The sequence below is a fragment of the Choloepus didactylus genome, chromosome 5 (genome assembly GCF_015220235.1).
Source record: "Choloepus didactylus isolate mChoDid1 chromosome 5, mChoDid1.pri, whole genome shotgun sequence".
Classification (NCBI taxonomy): domain Eukaryota; kingdom Metazoa; phylum Chordata; class Mammalia; order Pilosa; family Megalonychidae; genus Choloepus; species Choloepus didactylus.
This window is the reverse complement of record NC_051311.1, coordinates 47,409,321-47,431,938: the sequence shown is the minus strand read 5'-3', so window position 1 is coordinate 47,431,938 and position 22,618 is coordinate 47,409,321. Positions and strand designations below refer to the sequence as shown.

Genomic DNA, 22,618 nt, shown 5'->3' with positions numbered 1-22,618 from the left:
TTTTTTATTTTTCATACAGTTGATTTAAAAAAAAAAGGTTAAAAAAAACAAGGAAAAAAATATGTAGAGCCCCCTTGAGGAGCCTGTGGAGAATGCAGGGGTATTGGCCCACCCCACCTTGATGGTTGCTAACATGACCACAGACATAGGGGACTGGTGGTTTGATGGGTTGAGCCCTCTACCACAGGATTTACCCTTAGGAAGACTGTTGCTGCGAAGGAGAGGCTAGACCTCCCTATAATTGCGCCTAAGGGCCTCCTCCCGAATGCCTCTTTGTTGCTCAGATGTGGCCCTCTCTCTCTACCTAAGCCAACTTGAAAGGTGAAATCACTGCCCTCCCCCCTACATGGGATCAGACACCCAGGGGAGTAAATCTCCCTGGCAACATGGAATATGACTCCCAGGGTGGAATGTAGACCCAGCATCATGGAATAGAGAACATCTTCTTGACCAAAAGGGGGATGTGAAAGGAAACGAAATAAGCTTCAGTGGCAGAGAGATTCCAAAAGGAGCCGAGAGGTCACTCTAGTGGGCACTCTTATGCACAATTTAGACAACCCTTTTTAGATTCTAAAGAATTGGGGTAGCTGGTGGTAGATACCTGAAACTATCAAACTACAACCTAGAAAGCATGAATCTCAAAGACAATTGAATAAAAATGTAGCTCATGAGGGGTGACAATGGGATTGGGAAAGCCATAAGGACCACACTCCCCTTTGTCTAGTTTATGGATGGATGAGTAGAAAAATAGGGGAAGGAAACAAACGAACAAACAGACAAAGGCACCCAGTGTTCTTTTTTACTTTAATTGCTCATTTTCACTTTAAATATTATTCTTGTTTTTTTTGTGTGTGTGCTAATGAAGGTGTCAGGGATTGATTTAGGTGATGAATGTATAACTATGTAATGGTACTGTGAACAATCGAATGTACGATTTGTTTTGTATGACTGCATGGTATGTAAATATATCTCAATAAAATGAAGATTTAAAAAAAAAAAAGAAGAAGAAAATGTAAGGCACTACCTTAAAGATCTTGTAATAGGAGGTGGTTTCCTAGACCTTACACCCAAAGCGTGAGCAACCAAAGAACAAATAGATAAATGGGATCTCCTCAAAATCAAACACCTTTGCACATCAAAGGACTTTGTTAGAAAAGTAAAAAGGCAGCCTACACAATGGGAGACAATATTTGCAAGCGATATATCAGATAAGGGTTTAATAACCCAAATATATAAAGCAATATAACTCAACAACAGAAAGACAAACAACCCAATTAAAAAATGGGAAAAAGACATGGACAGACACTTTTCCAAAGAGGAAATACAAATGGCTCAAAAACATATGAAAAAATGCTCAACGTCACTGGCTTTTAGGGAAATGCAAATGAAAACCACAATGAGATAACATCTCACACCTACTAGAATAGCCGTTATCCAAAAAACAGAAAATTACAAGTGCTGAAGAGGATGTGGAGAAAGAGGCACATTTATTCATGTTTGGTGGGAATGGAGAATGGTGCAACCACTCTGGAAGACAGTGTGGAGGTTCCTCAGGAAGCTAAGTATAGAGTTGCCATATGACCCAGCTACTCCATTGCTAGGTATATACTCAAAGGAACTGAAAGCTAAGACACAAATGGACATTTGTAAACTGATGTTTATTGCAGCATTATTCATGATTGCCAAGAGATGGAAGCAGTCCAAATGTCCATCAACAGATGAGTGGATAAACAAAGTGTGGTATATCCACGTGATGGAATATTATGCAGCTGTGAGACAGAACAAAGGCATGGAACATATAATAATGTGGATGAAACTTGAAGACATTATGTTGAGTGAAGTTAACCAGAAACAAAAGGACAAATACTGTATGGTCTCACTAATATGAAATAACACTAATAAGCAAACTTTGAGAGTTAAAAGCTGATAACACAGGCTACCAGGACATAGAGGGTAGAGATCAGGCATTTGATGCTGGAGGACTACAGAAATGTTCAGCAGGAATGATCGTATAGATCCAGAAATGGATAGCATAATACTGTGTGATGGTAGCACAATATTGTAAGTACATAGAAAAAAGACATCTGTGAGTAAAGCTGAAAGAGGTGGAATGTATGACACTAGAGGTAAAGACAGATGATGAAGACTGGGACTATATAACTTGGCAAAAACTGGAGTGGCCAAGGACTGTTGCTAAATGTACAAATATAAAAATGTTCTCACATGGGAGAACAAATGAATGTCAACCATCCAGAGTGTTAAAAAAAAAGGGATGTATTTGAGAAAAAACATAATCAAAGCAAATTGGAGTCTATGGTCAACAGTAACATTCTAGCATGCTTCCATTAAATGTAACAAAGACAATATACCAAAGTTAAATGTGTATGAGAGTGGGATATAAGGGAGGGATATGAGATTCTTGGTAGTGGTATTGTTTTTGTCCTTACTATTATATTGTATTATATGATGTACCAGTTTGAATGTATTATGTCCCCCAGAAAAAGCCATATTCTTTGATGCAATCTTGTGGGGCAGACATTTTGGTGCTGATTAGATTTGCATGAAAATGTGCCCCACCGAACTGTAGGTGATAACTTTGATGAGATATTTCCATGGAGGCATGGCCTCACCCATTCAGGGTGGGTCTTGATCAGTGGAACCATATAAATGAGCTGACAGGCAGAGGGAACTCAGTGCAGCTGTGAGTGATGTTTTGAAGAGGAGCTACAGCCAAGAGAGACACTTTGAAGAAAGCACAGGAGCTGCAGAAGAGAGACAGTTTGAAGATGGCCGTTGAAAGCAGACTCTTGCTCTGGAGAAGCTGAGAGAGGACAAATATCCCAAGTGCAACTAAGAGTGACATTTTTGAGGAACTGCAGCCTAGAGAGGAACGTTCTGGGAGAAAGCTATTTTGAAACCAGAACTTTGGAGCAGATGCCAGCCACGTGCCTTCCCAACTAACAGAGGTTTTCTGGACACCACTGGCCATCCTCCAGGGAAGGTACTCAATTGCTAATGTGTTACCTTGGACACTTTATGGCCTTAAGACTGTAACTGTGTAACCAAATAAATCCACTTTTATAAAAGCCAGTCCATCTCTGGTGTTTTGCATTCCGGGAGCATTAGCAAACTAGAACATATGACATTTTTATTTTTATTTTTATTATCTTTTGTATTATTCACCAAACAAAAAAAAGCATTTTTTCATAAGAATCAATATGTTCAAGTGCTGGTGATAAATGTACAACTATGCAATGATGCCAGGAACAACTGATTGCACACTGTGGATGGTTGTATGTTATGTGGATGTATCTCTATAAGATTGTAGGAAAAAAGTAGAGGTAAAAGTGCTGGAGAAAACATGGAGATGAGGAGGCAGAATGGTGTAGCTTTTCTGGAAGTCACTGTGGTGGCACCACATGAAGCTGAGTATGTGGGGCCACAGGGTCCTGCGACCTCATTGTGGGGTCTGTATTTGGAAGATCCAGGAGCGGAGACATGGGTAGACATTTGCACACTGGTGTTTGTGGAGGCAGTGTTCATGATTTGCAATGGGAGGAGTGGCCTGAGGGTACACTGACTGAGGAGCAGAATAATGAATTGTGTTGTATGCATACAATGGAATATTGAGCAACTACGAGATGGAGTGAAGCTGTGACACACGCAATGAGGTGAATGGATCCTGTAGACAGCATGTTGAGTGAAGTATGCCAGAAACCAAGGCAAACACTATAATGCCTCACCAATATGGACAAAATATAATGTATAAACTCAGAATTAAGTCTTAGAACACAGCATAACAGGGAAATGATTACTGTAATGGTCCCTAGATTGTAAGCCCTTACAGCAGTCAAATCTGTTCCTTAATTGAAATGGCTATCTCCAAACTTTGAGATGTTGATCCCTTAACGTATAAACTGATTGGTCTCTAGAACATTGGGTATCTGAGTGACACCTGAAACTCAGAGCTAGAGCTTGGCAGATATGAATATCAGTAATTATGCATACAGCAACTGTTAAAAAAAAATGCTGAAACAGAACCCAGACTTCTATTAGAGACATGAATAAAGCAGATCTGGTTAAGACTAGAGCAAATCGGGCCAAAGGGTAAAGGTTGAAACTGACTGTGTTCAAACTTCAACTTCCATGTGAGACCAAGGGAAGAGATGTTTATTTGGCATAGGATCTGTATTTTCTAAACAATATAACTTCTACAGTCAGTTTGTTCAAACACTACAATTACATGGAACTTTGAATAGGAAGTGAGCTATGGTAGGTCTGTATAGATTAGAATGAAATAGCAACACGCCCTAAAGTAATTTGGGTACAGAATAAAAATATATATTCAGGGCCCCCCTGAAGAGCTAGGGAAGGATGCAGAGGTGTTGGACTTCCTCACCTGGATTGTTGCTGATGTTCTCACTAACATTGGGGACTGACGGTTTGATGTGCTGAGCCCTCTGTCTTGGGGCTCCCCTATGAAGCTTGTTGCTGCAAGGAGAGGCTAACCCTGCTTATAATTGTGCCTTAGAGTCTCCCCCTGAGTGCCTCTTTGTTGCTCAGATGTGGCCCTCTGTCTCTAACTAAGCCACCTTGGCGTGTGACCTCACTGCCCTCCCCCCTACGTGAGACCTGACTCCTAGGGGTGTAAATTTCCCTGGCAACACGGGATATGACTCCCAGGGATGAATGTGGACCTGGCAACATGGGATTGAGAACATCTTCTTGACCAAAAGGGGGATGTGAAATGAAATGAAATAAAGCATCAGTGGCTGAGAGATTTCAAATGGAGTCGAGAGGTCACTCTGGTGGACATTCTTACGCACTATATAGATAACACTTTTCAGGGTTTAATATATGGGAATAGCTAGAAGCAAATACCTGAAACTACCAAACTGCAACCCACTAGCCTTGACTCTTGAAGATGATTGTATCACAATGTAGCTTACAATGGGTGACAGTAAGTGTGATTGTGAAAACCCTGTGGATCGTACTCTCTTTATCCAGTGTATGGATGGATGAGTAGAAAAATGGGGACAAAACCTGAATGAAATATAGGGTGGGATGGGGGGGGTGATCTGGGTGGGTTTTTTATTTTTATTTTTATTTTTATTTTTATTTCTGATTCTGATTCTTTCTGGTGTGAGGAAATTGTTCAAAAATAGATTGGGGTGATGAATGCACAACTATAAGATGGTACTGTGAACAGTTGATTGTATACCATGAATGACTGTATGGTATGTGAATATTTCTCAATAAAACTGAATTTAAAAAAAAAAGGCATCAACAAGAGGATACCTTCACTTAAGAATGGGTGATGGTGTCCGGAACACCTCTGTCAGCTGGGAAGGCACATGGCTGGTGTCTGCTGGTCAGGGGTTGTGTTTCAGCTCCTCTCTCAGCTCCTGTGCATCCTTAGCTTAGCATCTCCAAGTGTCCTTCTGTCAGCAACTCTAAGCATCTCTGAGTATCTCTGTCAGCTCCCTAGCATCTCTCCAAAAGTCTCTGCTGCTGTTAAATTCCCCAGTGAACTAATCAAGACCCACCCTGAATGGGTGGGGTCCACACCTCCATGGAAACAATTTAATCAAAGATATCACCCACAGTTGGGTGAGTCACATCTCAATGGGAATACTCAATCAGAATGTTCCACCCTACAAGATTGGGTTAAAAGATCATGACTTTCATGGGGGACATAATATATCTAAACCAGCACATCAGTAAAGATAATATACCATAAGAAAGTAGTGTTTAGCCCAGAAATGCAAGGTTGCTTTAATGTTAGAAGACCAATCTGTGTAATTCACCATGTTACAACTGACAACACAAACTATATGATCATTATAGTAGAGGCAGAAAAGACATTTGAAAAAATTCAGCATCCATTGAGGATTAAAACCTCTGAGAATACTAGGAATAAAAGGGAACTTCCCCTAACTGTTAAACAGAAACTACAAAAAGTCTAGAGCTAACAACAAACTAAGTGATGAAAACTTATTTCCTCTAAGACAGAGGAATTTTATTTTTATTCAATGTTGTACTGGAAATCCCAGCCAGTGAAATAAAGGAAGAAAATGATAATAAAAGCTTACAGTTAGGAAATAGAGAAATATGATGACATAATCCTGTATTTAGAAAACCCTAAGAAGTCCACACACATGCATACACACACACAGAGAGAGAGAGAAACTACTAAAAATAATATGTGAGTTTAGCAAGGTTATAGGATAAAAGGTCAATTCCAATACACTAGAAAAGAACTTTGGAAATGGAAATTAAAAATACAATTTAAATAGCAACCAAAAACATGAAAAATTGAGGGATCTATTTAATAAAATCAGTGCAAGACCTATACATTTGAAACTAAAAACACTGCTAATAGAAATTAAAGGAGTCATAAAGAAAAGGAGAGATATTCAATTGTAATGAATCAGTAGACTCAAATTTGTTAGTATGGCAATTCATACCTAGTTAGTCTAAAGATTCTATGCAATCTGAATAAAAAGTCCAGGAGACTTTTGTGTTTAAATTCACAGGCTGATTTCTAAAATTTTGATGTAATTATGAAGCATCAAGAATAGCAAAGCAATTTTTGAAAAAGAACAAAGATGAGGGACTTACAATATCTTATTTTAAGCCTTATTATAAAGCTACAGTAATCAAGACAGTGTGATATTAGAGAATATCATGTATATCTATTGGCATATAAATCAATAGAATAGAATGAAGAATTCAGACACAGACTCAAACAAATTTATTTCATTGAGTTAACTATATTAAGTGTTGGTGAAGATGTGGAGCAACTGGAACTATCATACATTGCTAGAAGGAAGGTACAATGGTACAAACAACCACAGTTATATATATACTGGCCTTATAAAGCTGCAATTCCACTCATATATTCACCAAGATAAATGAAAACATATGTCCATACAAAGACTTGTTTATGAATGTTCATGGCAGTTTTATTCACAGCAAACTGTGAACAACTCAAATGACCATCAACAGGGGAAAGGCTAAACCAACTGTGTTGCACAGATATAGTGAAATACTACTCAGTAATTAAAAGGAATGAACTATTGATAGCTGCATAATAATGGATGAGTCCTTAAAAGTTGTGTTAAGAAAAAAAGAAGCCAGAATAAAAGTTAGTATTATTTCATTTAATAAATCCAAGAAATTAAAATCATAACTATAGCAACAGAACCCATAGTAATGGTTTCTTGAATCTTGGATTGGTGATGGGATTGGCTGAGAAGGGGCATTAAGAAAACTTTTGTGTGATGAATGTGTTCTATAATTTGTTATGATGGTGGTTTTATGTGTGTATAAATTCTCTCATTGTCAATGAAACTTATGATTAAAATGGTACATTTGTATAAAAATTATTCTCAATAAATTGAAAAATATTTTTAAAAAGATAAATCCAAAATATATAACAATGAATGTAGCTCATCACTGGGGGTCAGGTGGGTAGAGATAAAGGTAAAAGCAGGTGAAGGATAAAGAAAATATGATAGTAAATCAGAAGACGATTAGAATAAGGAAAGAGTGTGAGGTTAAGTGCAATCTGTATCTTGTGGGGGAAGATAAAGAGAAAGAAAAAAAGGAGAGGGCTTATGTAGCTCTGATGGATGTCAGACAATTACAGCTACATCCCAACACACATTTCCCTCTTCACACATCTCTTTGCCCAAGTTCTATCAACAAACATTTGAGTAAGTTTCTGCAAACACCTCTTGTAGGAATAGGAAATTGTGAAGAGGAAGACACCTCCCACTAGTAAAGCCTATAAAAATTGTAAAGTGCATAACATCTTCATTGCAAGTGAAAATATCTCAAAATGGTGTAAAACGATGGAAGAATTATTGGAATTAGAATCAGAAAACCTGAGTCTAATTGCTTTGCATACTTAATAGCTGTGTGTTATTCAGTGTGAGCCTTCACCCATCTGGGTCTGGTTTTCTCATTTAAAATAGCAGTGCATTGATCTACCTGATGTCTATTTTTTTCCTACAAAAACTTTATCTTATGCAAATAAAGGAGCAAGGAGCACAAATGGAGCTAGTCCTTGAGTCTCCTTCTTAGTGAAGTACTGAGTCTTTCAGTTTTCCACTGAAAACCCCTCTGCAGAGCTAACCTTTTTGGCAGAATCAACTTTTCCTAGATACCATCCTGGGGCAGTTATAGGATAACTGTACATAAATTTATACTGTATTCTACAGGTGAGTCAAACTCTTTGGTGAAAGTCCTCTAAGCTTAAGGCAACTCTGTGCCAATGTCTGACTTTCTCACATAAGAGCACTGAGGGCAGAGGAGAGAGGTGAAGTCATCATGGTCCAGAGAAAAGAAAAACCATTATGGTGAGGTAATAAACTAGATAAGGTTATTACAGCAAGGTTTGAGCCACCATCCACAAAGGAGGGCATGAAAAGGAACATTCCTCACTTGCCTACAACAAAAGTCTTGTAATTGACTTTCCACATCTAACTTTGCTTCCCTTTTCTACGCTATTCTCCCCATTCCAGCCAGAGAGATATTTTTGAATACAGGTTGGATCAGTTCTCTTTCTATTTATAATTTTCTAACCACCTTTTGGTTAAAGTGTCATACCCTGTGAGGCCCTGAATAATTTTTAGAAATACTTCTCTCTATTGCCATCATGTGTCACTCATCCTTCACCTTGTGCTGTCCAGAAACACTTTCTTTCAAGTGCTTTGGTGCATGCTGCTCCATCACTTGGAGTGCTCATTCTCTGTCCTACTCAGTTTTTCTACTTAACTCCAGATATCATTTAATGATCATGGTCTTGGAGAAGCTTTCTCTAACCTCTTGAGATATGTCTGATTCCTTGCTAGGTCCTCTCCAAATACCCTTGTATGGATGCTGTGGTGCATTGCTCCAGAACACAGCTGCAGCTAATCCCAGAATTTTTCCTCAGTCAAAAGAAAGTGCTTGGCCCAAGATTGCAGCCGACATCCAATGGCTGGTTGAGGCAAAAGTACAAAGACCCAGCACACATATTTCAATTTGGGACACAATTCAGGACAATTCTCAGGGGCAATCTAAGCTCCAGCACTCCCTGTGGGATTGGCTGAAATCTCTGCTGTGACGTATTCACAGTCCAACTTCTCTCTCTGCCAAACATCTCCTCCATATCTTTCTTCAAAGATCACTGTCAGACCTCAAATAACCTGCTATTTTCTCTCTCGCTATTCACTATACAGCAATATGGATGAACAATAATTATCCATAAGTTATTTTTGGATCCTCATTTCCTTATTAATTTTAAGTTTACCTTGTTAAGTATAGTGGATAATTTTAAGTTAGATAGTTTCCATCAAAGCCAAGCTGCAAGATAAGATGTTTTAGAACAGTCCTCGCTGTGTAGTATTCCTGATGTGATGTAGAGGAAAGATCACAGTCTATGAAGTTAATGAAAAGGAGCTTCAATATCACAAGTTATTTTCAGAATTAATATAGACTCAATATATATGAATTCTTTTTGCCCCATATCTCTTATATTGCCAAGCAACCATCAACATGTCCTTCAAATGGTAGATATTCATAAATAAAAATCAACTGTGCAGTACACAAATTCTGTTTAGGATTGTGAAGCCAAACAACATGAAAGTTAACAGCAGATCCTTTGGGATCAGATTGATATGATTCAAATTTGAACTACACCATATAGAGTTGGTTTGAGTAACTATTATCAATATGAATACAAATTGAAAGCCATGTTAGTCAGTTGCTGGGGAAATTAATATTTGTCATGGTAACTTGGTAGTCCAGTACATTCATGGTTTATCTGCCTTGCTCCATCACTTCCTTATGCTAACAAATTAGAATATTAATGGAACACATGGAAGAATAACCCAGAGGACTGATGTCCTAAATCCAGACCAAAAAATTTTGAAATATAATCAAATAACTGTTGTTTTAAACCACTAAGTTTTGTGATAACAATATATGAGCATTCACTATCTGAAAAATCCTCTCATCACCCCTAACCTTGAACTCTATCTCTCATCCTCAATGCTCAGCCTTACAAGATTTCTTATCCCTGTGTTAGACAATCTAGTTTAGATAAACAAATAAGGATCCCTGCAGAATATAAAGGGAGAATGTGAAATATTATGTCACTTGAGATATAGGTGGCAAATCATAGTTTGCTCATGGACATGATACTCATTTACTCCTTCACTACTATTTATTTCCAGAATGAGTAAAATCCATGTCTACTATCTCTGTCACTGTCCTGAAAACATGGTTCCAGCTGCAGGTGCTACAGGAAGATTTCCTGGCCAACCAATCGCAGCTCTGGCAGTTCTTAAACTCAGACCCGTTTGCAAAATCTTCATTGTGAAGCTTTTGCTTCATATCTCTTTAGCATTATTTCTGTGTGTCGGTGCAGGTGTGGGAAGGCTTGAGTTTGGTGGCATCTAGGAAATCTGAACCTCTTTGAGACATAGGACCATGACCTAGAGATTACTAGGTAGCCTGATCCTTGAAGGGGGCAACTACCAGGGTCCCTTCAACTTTATCCTGAGCTTTTTGTGTACATTGTGTCACAGGAGTTACCTACATGCCCTTCATTCTGGCCATTTCCTAAGATGTATCCATCAGGGTCCCCGACTCTGAAGGGCAGATGTCTGCTCTTAAACTTCCTCTTTTGATTCTCCAACTTCTCCAGATGACACTTTAGAGCCAGCAGACAAGAGGGTGCTATGATCTGGGGCCTACATACCCTGATTCTCCAGATCTCCAATCTTTGAATTAGAGAGAAGGAAAAAAATCTCCAAATGAAAACTCTGGATCCATGCCCAACTATGTACCTATCCTGCCATGATTTCAGTCCAGCTGGGGAAATTCCCTTTTGTTTTCTCATGATCTCATGTTTCTTCCACAGTCCCATGAAGAAGGAAATAGGCCAGGTGACAGGCACTGACATGGAACTGATCCTTGTCCATTAGCTGCTTAGGTGGATCCAGGTCTCTGTCCCTTTCTTCATTCAGGTATTTTTCACAGATGTAGCCTCCCCCAAATGGAAGACCTATCATCATTTTAAGGAGTTACTGCAGCCTCTCACAAGTCCCCAGAGGGCTCCTTGCTTTCACGTCATTCCCACAGAGATTTCTAGGCTGGAGTCTAAGTTTCATTTCAGCCTATCTTCATCTCTAAACATCAATAAGAGACCAAAAGCATTGAGACATGACAGATTAACAATCATCCTTGAGAGAAAGGAAATGGAAATAGTGACTCTCATCTCATCTTCTGAAATCCTTCATTCCCACCCTCCAGCTTCACGTCCATGTTGCTGCCCTAAGCTTTGTAGTGAGACAGGGTGAGCCCTTGATTAGGACATCAAGGTAACTATTAGAGATGTTTTAGCTTGTGGAGTCACTTGTCCAGCAGTGTTCCCCCTTTACAGTTGTGCACAAAGCTGTGTCACCATTGCCATTTGTAAGACACTAACCAAGGACAACAGAGTATGTCTATTGAATCACAGAGTGGACCAAAACATGCCAGAGTCTCCAGACATGAATGTCTTAACCTGAGCAGCTTTACAAGAAGTCACTGTGCTTAGAGGCTAACCAGTCTGGTCTCAGTCAACACAAACAGAATGACTGACAGTGGATACAGTGGATGTTGGATATAGATTAAGACTAATGGTTAAGCTTTTTCAGTGGGTAGATGCAGGGCTGCTAGGGAAAGAAGCCATCTTCTCTAAATTGGAATGTCATTGTTTTGTGTCCAGGACACAGCCTCAAAGGAACCTATTATTAAGCCAGAGAGAAAGTCAGGGTATATATGTATATATGTGTGTATATATATATACATACAGTTTTGCTTTTTCCACTATCGATAGCTTATGTTGTACTACTTATTTTTGTTGGATGTCTGAAAGATTTTTAAAGTATTCTTTTAGTGAAATGAATTTGTAAGGAATGGCAAAGAACTGGGATATATTCACACACAGACACACACACACACAAACACACCCATTATACAACTTGCTACCAAAAAGAGGTGTGGAATGATGAGTAAAGAAACTCTAAGTTTCATTGGCAGACATAACATAACAATGATAGCAATGACAAGACCTGTTTGTTGAGCACTTAGTATGCACCAGTTATTCTACTGAGTTTACTAACTTAATCATTACAATATGCCTAGAGCTAAGTGCTAAGTACTATTATTATCTATCTTCATTTTATAGCTGAGTAAACTGAGCCTGTGAGAGGATAAATAATTTGCTTATGACCACAACAATCAAGGAGTATAGACAGAATTCAAAAGCAGGAAATCTCATTCCATATTTTATGATCAAAAACACTCTAAGAGGGTTAGAGGAGAAAGAGAGGTGTGGGAGAGACCCTGCACCAGCAAAGGTAGGAAGCTGCCCATCTGTAATGACTTGGAGTCCAGCCTGGATACTGACTCTCCTTTCCATGACCTCCTGGGTCCCTTCTGCTCTCATATACCAGATGGCTTCCCTAAAGAAAGCTAATATGTCAACTCAAAACTCTAACTTTCCACTAATTTCATGATCATTGGTGAAGAAATGTGAATGTGTAAGGGTTCTTGAGAGAGAGAGAGCCAATAACACTTGCAAGGATCCTTTAGAAGAGTCTTGGTGCACAACCTCTTGGTCAGAACACAGACACCCAGCATCAATAAGAGACCCAGAGCACTGAGACATGACAGATTAATAGTGACTCTCATCTCATCTCCTGAAATCCTTCGTTCCCCTTTTTTCCATGTTTTTGTCTGTTTCTCCCTCTCTCAACTTTGGACTTCCTCTGCTGCTTCTCTCTGTCTCTCCTTGTTTCCTTCTTGCCTTCTCCTAAGTGTCAGTGTCTGTTTTTATGTCATCTTTCTTATTCTGCTCCTCTCTAGTATTCTCTCTCCTTATCAATAACTTTCATGCCTTTCACTCCTCTCACTCCCTAACTATGTTCATCTGTAAATCTAAATTCTGTTTTTGTTATCTTTATCTCTTTCTCTGGATTTTTCTGTTTATTACCATTTTCCTTTCTCTTCTTGCTTCTCTTTCTCTATTTCTGTCTGTCTCTATTTCAAGATCAGTAATTCTCTTTCTCTAACTCTATGTCTTCATATCTGGCACTCCATCTTTGTCTCTTGTTTCCTTTCTTTGCAGGGACCCAGCCCTTCAAGCATGACAAAGATGAGCCACCCTTCTGAATTTCTCCTCTTGGGCTTCATCTCTTTAGGTAACCTGCAGGAACTGTTGTATGAGCACTTCCTTTTGCTTCAGCATCCCGTCTTCATGGGAAACACACCATCACCATGGTTATGACCAACACCGATCTTCACACTCTCATGTACTTCTTCCTAGGAAACTTTTCTATGCTAGAGATCTTGTTGACCATGACTGCCTTGCTCGGATGTTCTCAGACCTTCTGGTCACCCACAAGTCATTTCCTTCACCAGTTGCATGGTCCAGTTCTACTTCTACTTTTCCCTGGGCTCCATTTTCTCAGTCATTCTGGAGACAGTGCCCTTGAACACTTCATGGCCATCTGCCACCCACTGCACTATGGCACTATGATGAGCTGGGGCATCTCCTCTCCAAGCCAGTACCTACTACCCTCTCACAGATTCATCTGAATTATTGTCATGGCGATGTCATTAGCCACCTCTTCTGTGACAATGCTCCTCTGCTGCCACTGGCCTGTCAGGTACAGGCCTGCTGGAAACTTAGGTCTTCATGATTACCTTAGCCTTGGGTCTCAGCTCTTTCCTGGTGATGCTCATCTCCCATGGCTACATCTTGACCACTGTGCTATGGTTCTCCTCTGTCAGTAGATACCAGAAGGCTTTGCCACATGTGGTTCTTACCTCACCCTGTTTTTCACTGGCTTCAGTAGCACCATTTTCTTCTGTCTTAGACTTGGATAATCACACTCTGTGGAAGTCAACAAGGAGGTAGCATTGACGACTTCAGTCCTCACCCCTTTACTCAATCCCTTTTTCCTAACCTTCTGCAGTGAGCCAGGCAAACCAGCTATATGGTGAAGATATAAAGGTTAAAATGCATTCAGAAGTAATATGATGAGCCAGAGGTCCTGATCAAACCCAGTCAAGTAGTTCTGTGAGGAAGCAGAGAACTGGGCTGGGTGGGAGCATCACTGCCAAGTTTCTTGAGGTTTATTTCTTTGTGGCTCTGGATGACGACTGCAATGAATCTTCAATATTACTCTGTCTGACCTGAAGCTCTCATACACCACTATGGAAGTGCTCTTTATGTTCACTGGCAGCTACAAGAACTCTGAATATATGGGGATACTGAGAAGCCATGTGTGGGGCTTTCAGTAAAGGGAAAGTACATTGGCTTTCCTTTCAAAGAAGAGCGGTTGGGAATTATCCTCTGATCAAGAGAAATTATCCATCCCTGTGCATGTGTGTTTATTTATTTTTTACTTCATTATGTGCCACATTGATGAATGCGTGCACCAAGATTTCTTGGGTTACATGGGAATAAGCTGAGGAATAATACTTAACCAAAATTAAATGACTGTTTTTCAATATTTATGTAGTTCATGATATAATCATTCATTTATTTATTTTACTCATTTATTCTACCAACAATGAGTGGATTTCACAAGCCAGATGTTATACAGGTACAGGTTAAAAAGATAAATAAAGCATAGATTGTCCTTATCTGTATAAATCTCTTAGCCAAATGAAGAGAAAGAACAATAAAGTGCTATTTCTCCAACATAGTGGAGAAAATTCAATGATAGACTCACATGCAGTTTTATGAGGATGTATTAGGAATACCAAGCAGACTTGATGCTGGGGATTGCCTTTCGAATGAGACAAAACCTGAGTTACACACTGAATATAAGATGGACATTATGAAATATGAATTGACAAGTTACCCATGAATCTGAGAGAAATACAGAGAAAATTGAATTTAAATTAAAACTGTATAATTCTCCATTTGTATAAGAATGTATTTAAAAAATCTTTCTGGAATTATTTGGGTTTCAGGAAGGAAAAATCCATGGAGATTTTCAGAAAGATAAAATAAAGTGGCTCTGCTGTATGATTAAAAACCTTCACTTGCAAGAAGGCAGGGAATTGTGGCAAATCTATTAAGTTCTTTTTCCAGTTATGTATATTCTGAGAGACTATTATGTTCCATATTCCATTTGGAATAACACATTTATTCCATTTGGAATAACACATTTATTCCATTGTCTTTCCCTGTCATTTTCTCTTCTCAACAATGGCATTTAATACCATCTACCAAATTCCACACTCCTTAATTTACTGTTTCTTCTTGGACCTCTCAAATGCTAGTTTACCAAAGATAAAATATTAGGAATGCACTGCTACATCACTGCAATCGTTCTAGGGTCTTTTCATACCACCAGTAATGGGGCTTTCATTAATATTTGGTTAGCAAGTGATCCATCTATAGATTCCCATCAGAAGAGTCAACTTTAAGGATTACTTCCAACAGCAACTGATTTGGATCAGGCTCCCCAGAAACAGAGCCTGAAGAACTCATTATTGTGGGAGGGCTTTCAGAAAAAGGAGAATGAGAAAGCAGAATAGGGCAAGGCAAGAAGGTGAATCAAGGCTGTGAGTTCAGTTGGAGTTGGGTTTGGCCAAGTCGCCTGAGTCCTCTGAAAAACAAATTGCTCCATGGGGTTGGATTCATGTTGAGTCAGTGGGATAGCTTACTGTGTCAGTCAGTCCACATTGGAATGGGGGCTTCCCTGGAAGGTTAATGGTTGCAATTATATGAAGAAGGGGGAAATGCAAGCCATTAGCAGCCAACTCTCACTGGAGCATGGGTGTGGTGACCTGGTGGATTGTGAGAAGTTCAGAAACTTCATACTGTTGGGTAAAAGACTACACTAAAGTACTCCAGTTAGTCACTATGGGGGAAAACAGAACAAAACAAAACAAAAACACACATACACAAGTAAGCCAAAACAACAAGACTGGTGTGTGGGCTGGGGTGACTGTGGGTATCAATATCCAGAGTTGATACAATATTGCATCTAAAATGTCCTGTTTATGAAAAAAATTATGAAAAATGCAAAGAAACAGTTATATTTGACCCACATAGAGGGGAAAAAATGTAAGCAACAGAAGTTGCCTGTGAGAGGAACAAATATCAGAATTAAGAGACAGACTTCAAAGCAGCCATTATAAATATATTCTCAGCATTAAAGGAAGATATAACAATGTCTCACCAAATGGAAAATAATAGTAAAGAAATAGATGATATATTAAAGAAGCAAATTGAAATTGTGGCATCAACAATACAATAACTGAAAGGAAAAATTTGCAAGAAGAACTCAATAGTCAATTTGAACTGGTAGTGAAAAGAATTAGTAAATATGAAGAAAGATCAGGAGAGATTATGCAAGCTGAAGCACATGAAGGAAAAAGAATAAACAAAAATAAATAGAGCCTCAGAAAAATGTGGATCATTATTAAGCACACCAACATATATGTTCAGAATTTAGTGGTTTCAGTCACTGAACTAGAAATTACAGAAAAAGGAATACTGCCCAAAGTTGCATTACACTTACCAGAGAAAACAAATTACAATTCAGCACTGTGTACCAAGGAGAAGAAATTATGGCTGGAAATTTCCCAAGATGATGGAAAATGTTAATCTAAATATCCAAGAACCTCAGTTTCAAAGAGAAAATCTTGAAAGCAGCAAAAGGAAAACAACTCATCACATACAAAGGAACCCCAATAGGTATACCAGTAAACTGTTCATCAGACACAACGCAGGGCAAAAGATAGTGAAATGATATTGTTAAAAGGCTGAAGAAGAAAAAAACATAACTGTCTGCCAAAAGCCTATATTCAGCAATACTTTCTTTCAAAAATGAAGGCAAGGTAAAGATGTTTCCCCCCAGTTCTTCAGGCTGAAAGCAAGTTATAGCAGAAAGTAATTTGAATCCACATGAAAAAATGAAGAGCACAGGTAAATATAATTTTGTAAATATAAAAGACAAAATAAAATATAAAAGCCAGTATAAACACATGTTTCTTATTCTCTCACTCTTATCTAATATAAAAGGCAATAGTATAACACAATCAATATATAATTATATTGTTGGGAGTTTAACATACAGAAATGTAATATATTTTCAATAACAGCTCACAGGAGGTGGGTGGGAGAAAAATTGTGGGAAAGGAAGTTACATTTAATGGTTGCTTGAATACAAAGGAGTGAATGAAGAGAACTAGAAATGGTAACTAAGAAGGTTAATTAACAAAGACTGCAAATACATTCTTGCTCTCCCTTCTTTACTCAGCTTCTTTAAAAGTAATAATTTTAACAATATATTGTTGGGTTTGTAACATATGTCGGTGCAATATGTATGACAATAATAGCATAAAAGGTGGACAGGAAAGAGAGTTAAATAGCAGTAACATTTGTATATCTCACCAGAATTGCTAGCATAAATCTGAAGTAGAGTCTGAGAAATTAAGCTGCATATAGTAAATCCTAAGCAACTACTGAAAAATAACTCAAAAACATAGTGAAGAAAATCATAAAATGAATTAAAATGTTACACTATAAAATATTCACTTAATATACAAGTGAAATAACATGTTAAATGATGGAGTAGGAAAATGGGCAATATGCATAAACAGGATTGGAATTTCAGCAGAGAAAAAAATTATAAGAAAGAACAAATGAAAATGTTAGGAAGAAAAAAGTGTAATATGAGGGTTGAAGAATTTCTTTCATGGACTAATTCTTAGATTCAGTGCAGCTGAGGCAAGAGTCAACACAGTTGAAAGCAAGTCATAGGATATGCACGGTTCACATTCACTATGTTTGGTACTATTTAATTAATTGGATCACATTATTTTGTACTCCCATCAGCAATAAAGAGCTTCTATAACCATCCATCCATAACAACACTGGTATTGCCAGAGTTTTACTTTTTTCGAACCTGATGAGTGTGATACAGTTGATGGCTAAGAATACATTAGTAAATTACTTAAAGTGTCTAAGCATCTATTTTCTCATCTGTTAAATGAATTTCCTCATAGGTTACCACCAGGATTGACAAACAGATACAGAAATTACATGTTCCTTGGCATACAATCAATATATACTGGTCCCCTTCTTCCAATGGGTTTCACAAGCATATAGAACTGTGTATGACATGCATTAGGTGTTCAGTACATAGAAATCAATCACAAACATAATTTATATTTAGTGTCTTTACTGGAAAATTTTGTGAAGGTTCATGGGTCAAAATAAAGATTCAGAGCAAACATTAGAGTTAGACAAATGAGCCAAATCATAGTTCTGCATGGTGTTGGTAATTATGAAGAATATTGATAAAATACTGAAGATATCTCAATAAGATACAGAGGAAATAAATATGTATGGTGGCTATTCTAAAACACTTATTTTAATTGCATATCATACCTTCTTATCTGCCAGTAGGACTATTGATATAAAAGAGAAATTTTAGTATTTTAGTATTTTAATTTGTTTAATAAACATCAGCATTTATGTATCATTAAGTATAGATATAGAGGAACAACTGTAGGAAATATAACAAAAAAACTGAATGTAAGGTCAAAGTTGTGTAAAAGGAATTAGGTAGACAACAACTTCACTTTCACCATGGAAATATTCCAGAGGATATTCTGTTAAAAACTTTCCTAGTTGGAAGTAGTATCTTCTCTAGTTTTTGTCTTTGTTTTTACAAGGAACATATAAATATAAGATTACAAAGTATTTACTAACAGCTACATATGCTTAAATTAACTAAAAATTGTAGCACATTTAATTTGTCATACCTCAAAGTATACATAAGAATTGTTTTCTGTGTGGTTATTGCATGTGAATATGTAGTTCAAACAAACGTCTACAATTATCATTTCTTTTTAGATATCAATATTGATTACGTCTGTGCATACTAGTGAGGAAGAAAGAAGAAAAATAAATGGATCAAGAGCTATTGAGGCTTCACAGTGTGGACATTTTAGTGGTGCAGGTGTGGGGAGATGTCTGCAACATGAGAAATCAGAGCTCCCAGCAAGTAGATGTATCTGTCTCCCAGCTTCTAAGGTAAGGAAAAGCAGAATAAGTTTGGCATGCAGGAAAAGGGTAGCAACCTTCCTTCACTTAGGAACAAAGATCAAACAGAAAATGCTGGGCCTTGGCACAAGAAAATTTTAATGCCCCAGTGCCAGTCCCCTGACCTAGAGCCCTCCTCCTCCTCCTATATTCATGACTCAACATTATAGGGTTTTCCCAGCCCTTGTTAGACAGATTCATTCAAGCAAATAAGCAAAAAGTCAGGGACTTAAAGAGGTTTTTGGAATATTTTATCACTTGAGATATAGGACAAGAATGGAATGTTAGTTGAGGAAAGAGGGAAGGGAGGAATAGGAATGCAGCAATAGAGGTTGATCAGAACTTTGATTCATTGTGAAATGCAGGGGCAAGGGAAGACGGAGAGAGAGGAACAAGGGACAAGGAAAGAACAAAGATAAGAAAAAAAATAGGAAAGTTGATGGAGGAATGAACAGTGAACAAAGAAGGAGAAAGAAGCATGGGTAATGAAGGGTTAAGAAACTGAGGAACACATATGCTAGGGCACGAAGCTTCTCTTCTCTGCCCTCTTAATTTGTCTCCACCAGCCCTGGGACAACTTAAGCCATGCAGAGTCTTTGTACAAATTAGATAAAGTCACCTTGTCTGGGTTAATGGATTCTTTGTACAAATTAGGAAAAGTCACCTTCTCTGGGTTAATGGATTCTTTGCACAAATTAGAAAAAGTCACCCTCTCTGGGTTAATGGATTAAATAAAAGCTATTCTTTCTGGTTAGAGTAGACGATCATGAATTGGACTTGGAGAGAAGGGGCAACTGTGTTTATAGAAAAAGCCTGCCCTTTCCCTAGCCAGGTTCAACCCTCCCCTCCTGAGCTCCCCACATGACGCCCCAGGGCACAGTGCATGGCCCCCCAGAGGAGGGGATGCATTTAAGATCCCACTGACCACCTTCTCAGCTATCTTTATGAGGCACAGATTCCTCAATCATGTGCAATAGCTTTTCTCTTCCCACAGACAGGAAGGCATTACTCAGTGTACTCCATTGAAACTTAAGTCAACCCATCAGTCCATTGCTGGGCAGCTCAATTTCTTTACTTACTTCAGTGCTGCCAGGAAGTGCTGAGTGTTATCCTTCAAATGAACTGCTTCTGCTAAACTCTTTCTCCAACATTATGTGAAATTCCTACAATTATATTAGTAAACAGCCCTGCCCTGGAATTCTTAAGGAGTTAGGAATTGAGGATAGCTCTCACTTTCTTGATTCTGCCAACAAAGAAAATCTATGGAAAGGGACTGATAACAGTTGTATGTGGGAGTAAAAGCTTCAAGAAGCATTTTGAAGACTGAGGTCTGAGTCTAGGGGCACTCAGAACAGAAACACTTGCTTATAAAACACAGGATGTTTTCTATACAATAAGTCATTTAACTCTTATCTGTCCCTGCCCCCATATCCACTCGAAAGAGGAGAGGAATAAATGATAACCTGACCTTTAACAAAATGCATCTTTTGTCCCATTCTTCTCCCTAATTATTTTTCTCTTCACTACACCTCCCATTTTTTGATTAATGAAGCACTCCAAACTTCATAGCTCCAAGCTAGGTTGGGTCTGTGGCAATATGTATTGACCAACATGCATACTTTGCAGTAGCAGTAAGTCCAGGATAATATGAAATACAGCCTGAAAAAGAGGGCCTTAGGATATTTTCACATGTGATGGTAACCTTGTAAGGAAATTGCAGAAAATCATTCGAATGAGCCTGGCAACAGATAACAAAAAAGTGAGCATCTCTACCTTTGTTCTCTGATTATGACACTTGTCTCACTTTACCTCTGCCCCTTCTTCCTCCCACTTCCAGGACATACATTTTCAGAGACTGATTATGAGCATTTATTGGGCTAAAAGAAACCTTTTAAAATGTGCACATTTTTTGCTAGTTCTTCTCACATTATAAGGATATGCTTCCTTGAGTTCAACAGTGCAAACAGGCAGAAATTAAGATTATGATATTAGAGTGTGCAGAGAAAGGGATTCATTTTTACCTTCCTTGTCTATTTCCACGAACCGAGTGGCATTTGTGCAAACACTTGATTTTTGAAATTACAATAATGATAAGAAGGAGTTGGGATGCTCTCGGTTACTGAATAATCCATAAAGAACGCCAAACTTACTTAGAGAAGAGCTACACCTTGAGAAATTGACAGCAGCGTTTTACACCCTCTCGAAGGGCCTCTTTGACCTTGTCATTCCTGAGAGTGAAGATGAAAGGGTTCAGGAAAGGAGTTACCACAGAAACCAACAAGGAAACTATTTTGTTGTACTCGGCTGCCTGTGTTTGCTTGGGTTTCACATAGAGGAACAAGCAGCTGCCATAGCCAATCACAACAAAGGTGAAGTGGGAGGCACAGGTAGAGAAGGCTTTCCTCCGGCCAGAGGCTGAGGGGATCTTGAGGATGGTAGAGATGATGTAGGTGTAGGAGACAATTGTAGGGATCAAAGAACCGATGATGATGAAAACAGCCATCAAAAAAAGAATGAATTCTGTCAAAAGGGTGTCATCACAGGAGAGTTTGAGCAGTTGCCCTCTTTCACAGAAAAAATGGTCTACCACATTTGATTTGCAGTAGGTAAACTGAAATGTGGCGTAGACGGGCCAGATTTCAGAAAGGAACCCAAACACCCATGACACAATCACTAACCAAGTGCAGGTGTGACTGTTCATAATTATGTTGTACCTTAATGGGTTACACACAGCCACGTAACGGTCAACAGCCATAACTGCCATTAATACAAACTCTGTGGTCCCTACAGACAGGTACAGAAAGAGTTGTGTGACACATGCAGTTAAAATTATTGTCTGAAGCCCGGGAACAAGTAACCCCTGAAGCATCATGGGGACAATAATGGTTGTGATCAGAATCTCCAGGAAAGAGAGGTGACCAAGGAAGAAGTACATTGGGGATTGCAGACGTTTGTCAACACAGACAATCACGATGATGACTGTGTTTCCCATTAATGTCACTGAGTAGAAGAAAAAGAATGTAGCAAAAAGGATGTGGTGCACTTCTTGGGACCCATGGAAGCCTAGAAGGCAGAATTCAGTGGCACTAGAGAGATTGCCCATCTAGTCCTTGCTTCTGCTCCTTGTGGAACCTAGAGATAAAAAGAGAGGTAGCATTGTTCCACATGGTGCTGCTCTCAAGAGGGAAGAAGACAGATTAGGATGAGGAACACTTTCCAACCTTGTGATTATGTAAGTTGCCCCCACTAATATGAACTCTACAAGCCAGAGCTAAATACTAAGTCATCTCAAGTCTAGAAGTCAGACTCCCTTTTCTATGGAGTCAACTCCCTGGAATGGATGAACACACATATCCTCTCTCTAAGTATGAGGAAAACCTTGTATTTATCCCCAGTGTATATGGCTTCTCAGGTGGCAAAGGGGAAGACCCTTTACACTGGTTACTTTTGATTGTCCTATTTCCTCCTAGGATAAATATACTAATTCCACATCTTCACCAGATGATA

General features: G+C 38.6%; 1 protein-coding gene and 1 pseudogene across 1 annotated transcript; one reads left to right on the top strand and one right to left on the bottom strand.

Moving 5' to 3' along the window:
* The first annotated feature begins 13,183 nt into the window (after nt 1–13,183).
* On the top strand, nt 13,184–14,043 carry LOC119535278 (annotated as a pseudogene).
* Nucleotides 14,044–21,272: 7,229 nt separating this feature from the next.
* LOC119535277 (olfactory receptor 9A4-like) lies at nt 21,273–22,214 on the bottom strand. Its single transcript, XM_037837732.1, has one exon. The coding sequence runs from the start codon at nt 22,212–22,214 to the stop codon at nt 21,273–21,275; it is 942 nt and encodes a 313-aa protein (XP_037693660.1).
* Between the last annotated feature and the right edge of the window lie 404 nt (nt 22,215–22,618).